The sequence below is a fragment of the Lepeophtheirus salmonis genome, chromosome 3 (assembly GCF_016086655.4).
Source record: "Lepeophtheirus salmonis chromosome 3, UVic_Lsal_1.4, whole genome shotgun sequence".
NCBI lineage: Eukaryota > Metazoa > Arthropoda > Copepoda > Siphonostomatoida > Caligidae > Lepeophtheirus > Lepeophtheirus salmonis.
This window is the reverse complement of record NC_052133.2, coordinates 11,563,675-11,569,674: the sequence shown is the minus strand read 5'-3', so window position 1 is coordinate 11,569,674 and position 6,000 is coordinate 11,563,675. Positions and strand designations below refer to the sequence as shown.

Sequence of the window (6,000 nt, the reverse complement as noted above, 5' to 3'; positions counted from 1 at the left end):
TAATTATTTGTGGAAGATAGAAATTTTAGCATCGTTTCAATTCAAACTAATTGCGGAGTTTTGTTTTCTTTTGATTAAAAACATTTTCTATTTAAAGCTAAAACACGGGGAAATTTAATTATACTAAGAATATTTCGAACGAAAATACATAGTATATAAATGCACAGGTAAAAACCAAAACCAACACACAGAAAAAAGAAGAATATGACTACAATAAAAAAGGTAGGTATATAAATTCAAGTCCCGCTGGTCCATCCGTCACTTCATATTTTATGTGTAGGCAAGACAGATAAAATAATAATATTTTTATAAAAATGGTACAATACTTACTTAAAGCTCTTAGTCTACTGATTCTTGGATCATCAATTATTCATGGATCACCAACAGACTATGGCTCAAGTAGAAGTAATGGTCGAATTGTTTTTGGTGAAAACACTTCCTCTTCTTCTTTACGTTCAAGTACCGTCGTAAAAGGTCGATCTGGAACTGGTTGTCGTCTTGTCAATAAAGTTGTTTATGACGTAGAATATGAAGAGGTCAACAATCAAGTTTGCAAGACTACGAATAAGTAAGTAGACAAAGATATTTAATATAAAAGGGACCTTATTGATATCTTCTTGTTAAACAGACGTGTTTGCAACACTCGATTTGTCGAAGACTGTAAAAACTATCAGGATCAAGTATGTGAGACTGTTCAAAGGAGAGAATGCAACAACAAACGAGAAAGGCAATGTGAGGACTTTTTCAGAACAGTGAGTGAGCCTTATATAGAGGATGAATGCAGAGATGAATCTGTGAGGGAATGCGAAAAGGCATGGCAAGTTAATGGAGCCGGTGAAAAAATTTGGGCTGATGATCCTTCCACATGCATTCAAGTAAAGAAAACAAAATGCTCTCCTGTTACCAAGCAAAGATCTCGTCAAGTCCCTGATCAAATATGCCTAACTGTGACCGTACCTGTTTGCCAAAATGTTCCTAAGCAAGAGTGCAGATCTGTAACAAAGAAAAGATGTGAGAAGAAGCCTGTGGAAGAGTGCAATAATGTTCCAAGGCGGAATTGTCAAAATGTTCATAAACAAGTTCCTAAGCAAGTAAAGAAAAATGTCCAAGTAAGAGAATGCAATGAAGGATCTTCCAGCATTCAGAGTGAAAACAAGTTTACTTCGGGGGGCTCCTTTGATGTGGATCATACAAATGACGATGACAGCAGTATAATCCTTGAGAATGACTATGAGGATAGTTTCAGGGATTCTATCGGGCCAAGAAGCTCCATTTTATTGTAAATAGATGTTAAATCCTAAATAATAATACACAATATATCTGTGATAAATTTGTCTTCCAGAATTTAGAATATTAAAGATTTAAATGAACAATAAACATTGTATTAATATTAACGTGAAGTTTTGTAAATATTTATGAAATGATTAAGGAACTATTTTGGTTGACAAAGTTGCCTTTTATAAATGCATTTTTATATAGTGCAGATACAATGATATACATTAATAGAATTTAAAGATTCCCATCAGAAAAAGTAGGATCAGATTGAAACCAATCAGGATTCATATCCACATAAAAGTACGACAATTAATTACAGATAAATCAAATAAGTGACATATAGTTCACAATGTCATTTCTTTTACTGTCAGCTGTCATGAAATTAGTTGTAACCGTCAATTGTTTTGTGATTGTCTTAAACAATTAGTAAAACTCGAGTATTTTAATTTTCCAATTAAATTAAGACTGTTCGGTCAAATGTAGGGATGAGCTTTTTGTAAAAGTACGAGGAGAAGACAGGAGCAAGACATATGGTATTACTTGATTAAGACCCTAATTACCATCAACTGCCTGTTATATGATCTTGGGGGAAGAAAATGAATTACTGTTACAAAAAAAGGGGTTCTTTTACATTTAAAATTTTATTAGTACAAGGAAAAAATAGAAATAAATTTTTTTAACTATAGAAAAAAAAAGTAATCGTCTAATATTATTCTAAACTAATACAATGAGATCGAATGCTCACAAATTTAGTATTGTCAGAATTATCTCTTCTGTGAGCCGAGACGATGATGATTCCTGGCAAGATAATTAACATGGATGGAAAAAATACTTCTTCCTTATGAAGTTAAGTTTTCGGTTACAACCAATGATATCGTTCAAAACAAATATCGTATCTAAAAATAGTTGCGTAATCAACAAAATTTATACAAATATTGATCGCATGCTTATTGCAGTGCCACTTGAATGTAGATTTTGGTCTTGGAGTAAAATATGTCTATCGAGAAAAATACAAATTGAGCGAAGAAATGAACGTCTTTAAATTTTCCTCTGGTTAATTGTTCAATTTTTTCTGTTTAAACGTTCAAAAATGAATAGAAGCATGGACGACGTAAATGTTATTTTCTCCATTTATTATGAATTCACTGATATAAATCATGATGGGAAAAAGTATTTAATTTGTTGACTGAACGATTTCCATAGTATTATGTGTAGTCATTACTAAAGCAAATAAGTTTATATAATTATATTTGAGCTCTGTCTTTAAACAATCCAAATGATCAGGTTTGTTAAAAGCTTCAAATTTATATTTTAAAGTTTCTAAAAACCCATGGGAAAGGAATAACGATGAGTTAATATCTCTTACTCAAGGGCAAAATCTCCATGTTTAAAGCGAATCAGATATATCTTTTAAAAAACAAATAAAATTAGTAATTTATAAATTATTGCTAACATCGAATACAACAAAAATGGAAAAATACATTTCCTAAATAAATATGGTAGAACTGCGCCCATAAAAAAAAAAACAACCATTAAAATAAAAAAGATCAGTTTCAATTACACTTTAATGGTTGGAGAGGAGATGCATTAAAATTGCAGCTACACTCAATATACACACAAAAAAAGATTTGAAGTAATCAAAAATTAATCTAACATTGTATAAACCTCTTTATTTCAAATTTCTAAGTACATATTATATTGAAATATGAATGTAAAATCAAGAAAACTAATCAAAAATCCATTTGATTCATAAAAGAGCTGTTTTTAAGCATCAATTCATTTTTGAAGGTGAAGGAATTATATTTTATCCCTTGACAAACCTACATCTTAAATGTAAGAAAATAAATATATCAATCAAACTAAAAAATAATATGTTTTTGATTATCTTTAACAGTTCCGGATTTCCCATAATTAATTTAATAAAGACAATAAATTCCTCAGTGAGTAATATTATAATATTAAGAGTGTAAACTATTTTCCAAGAACTCAATGAAAACCAGGTACAGTTTCTGTTAGTACAATGTGCTCCATTGAAATATCAACCCTTACTAATTTAATAATTAGTGAAGGAAGAAAGTCTGGAATTTTGGAAGGGATGTAGTTGTCCACGGGATAAGTATCCTATAAGCACGACTATGCAAATTCAGGGGCAATTTTTGAAATTGAGGCAAGACCTAAAGCTTCCTCCCCTGCAGACGCCCCTGATATTGTTATTCATGTAAATTAGTGTAGTGTCGTTTGCAAAGGATTCGATCTTTTGAAAGACTATTTTTGGTGAGCTTACTAAACCGACTCAGGTGCATGAGTGATTCGTTGGTTTATACAGTAATATAACTCAACCTTAATATTAAAGTATTTCTATCCACTTTGATTTATTTGTTAAAATATTATGAAATAGGAATACATTCAAGTATCGCACGGTAGTTCATTATCCTAATACTTTGAGTGTAATCTAATTTGCACACACAAACAACTGCAAAACCACCAACTGAACTGTTTTAACTAAAGATACTATAAGGGAAAGAGGAGTTATATATATCAATCAAGAATATTTTTTCTTATCTCTAATTCTGATTCGTCTAATTTTTGTATTTGCACTTCGAACTTATTTTTCACAATTCATTGTTCATGACAATCTAATGTAATTTAATAGAAGTTTCGGATAAGGTTATGCATTTTTCTGTTGATTTAACTAGAAACCTTAACTATTAATTGAAACAAAAATTCATAGTATCTGAATCATAATTATGCTCTAAAAATTATAAAAGTTATTTTAAAACAAAAATACTTAACCCTAATCATCAAGGAAGGGTATTTATATTCTATATTTTTGATCGAGGTTACGTGAACCCCGAATATAATTAATATACATAGTTTTTGTTTACTTTTTATTTCAACCTTCTTGTGTATTCTCTTTCCTTTTCAGTCACGTCGTTATCTTTATTGTATCACGCAACCTTTCCTACAAAAAGAAACATTAAAAATGCCCAAAATCATCTGTTAGTTAGCCAAGTAAGTCAATCATACCACCGCTATGTAAATCTTATATACTGCAGACTGCATTTCTTCCATCATTTTTAAAATTAATTACATATTATTAAAATATACATAGTATTTCATTCGATACTGTATTACAATATAGTTTAGTAATATATTGATGAAAAGAGTTGCTCACAATTAGTTATTTTTGTATTTTTATGAAGAAATAGCCAAAATTTCTTCATAAAATGCAAAAATACAACCCGGCACAAGGGTTGTGCAAGTGAAGTGCTAACCCCAAGGTAGTTTAAACTCCACCACCATTCCGTTTCTAAGCATCGAGGACATCTTCTATGATGCTTCAATTCCCCCCAGCCCACGAGTTGGGTAGTTGAAACAGTTGAATTCCCCCGAGGCCGCTCTGCTCTGTTCAAGAAGTTGCAATGCTGATCTCTGAGCAGCTGTGACCAGAGATAATATGTGTTTTCACTGTTTCAAATATTAAGAAGCAGTCAGTCACTGATCAGCTGCTTCACGTGAACGATCTCTCACTTAGTATGCGACGGAAGAGTGAGCAAGGCCCTTGGCCTGTGTGTACGCGTACTGTCTGGAAGAACAGACATACACGCACGCATAGTGTATGTGCAAGGCTGTGCACAACTATATAAGCCCCTCCAGTGTCGTTGGCGGTCACTAGTCTCTGCCAACGTTTTTTTTTTTGGGGGGAGTTGCAGGCTGAAAATTTTGGAAACCCCTGAACTAGAGGATAAGTTAAAGATGTTTAATTCATGTTATATTTTCTGTTACAATTAAATCTTTAATTTTGCTATATTGATTTATCATTGCGAAGAATGGTAAAAAAATTATTTTTATTTGAAGGGGGTCTTAGAACTAATTCGGTGTACAAATCTTTTTAGTGAACTGATTAAGGTGATTCAGTTCATTAAAAGGGGAACAATTCCCAGCACTAATGTGAATGCGAATTAAACACTCTAAAAAGTAAGTAATTATTAGTGTTGAGACTCGGTCCAGCTACGAATTTTTTTTCAGTCTCACTCTATGGACAAACTTTTTTTTTCGTCTCCATTCATGTAATGATTTTTTTCGGGCTCATATATTATGATAGATCATTTTTTCCTGAATCAACTGCCATTGATTTTTTTTTCAAAAAAACTCCCAAGTACACGATAAGTTCTAGAACAAATACTATATACATATAAAAGACGGAGGGGTCAACATTAATCAAAACTATCTCTGTTTAAACTTCGTATAACGTCATTGTACTTGAAAAAACATTTATGATGTCATGTTATAAACAATTTATTTGTAAAATCGTTCTACACCGATTTTTTTTAGGACCAAAATAGACCGAATTTTTCCTTTGGACCCATCTAGACCTAGTTTTTATATGAGACCGGTCCAGACCAAGCTCTTTGTTGGACCCAACTAATTCGATCTAACAAAAAATATAACGGTCTCAGACCGGTCTAGGATTTCCAGACCGAAACCCAACACTAGTAATAATTATTTATGTCCCTATACGTAGTAAAAATTTAATTTCTCTTTTACTGAATGAAAAATATTCTCACACTCTTAATTATTTCAAAAGTACTTTACAGCCAAAAATAAAAAACAAAGACGCACACAACAATTTTTTTGTATGGATTTAAAGTACTTCACATTTGTAGATATTAGGTTTAATGTTACTGTCTGCAATCAAAGTGAATAGTATTTCTAATAATTATT

General features: G+C 31.6%; 1 protein-coding gene across 1 annotated transcript; it reads left to right on the top strand.

Annotated features, from left to right (window-relative positions):
- Positions 1 to 247: 247 nt before the first annotated feature.
- On the top strand, positions 248 to 1,394 carry LOC121114154 (uncharacterized). The gene is made up of 2 exons (XM_040708022.2): positions 248 to 568; positions 629 to 1,394. Exons 1-2 carry the CDS (start codon positions 315 to 317, stop codon positions 1,281 to 1,283), a joined length of 909 nt encoding a protein of 302 aa, XP_040563956.1. The 5' UTR covers positions 248 to 314; the 3' UTR covers positions 1,284 to 1,394.
- The last annotated feature ends 4,606 nt before the right edge of the window (positions 1,395 to 6,000 follow it).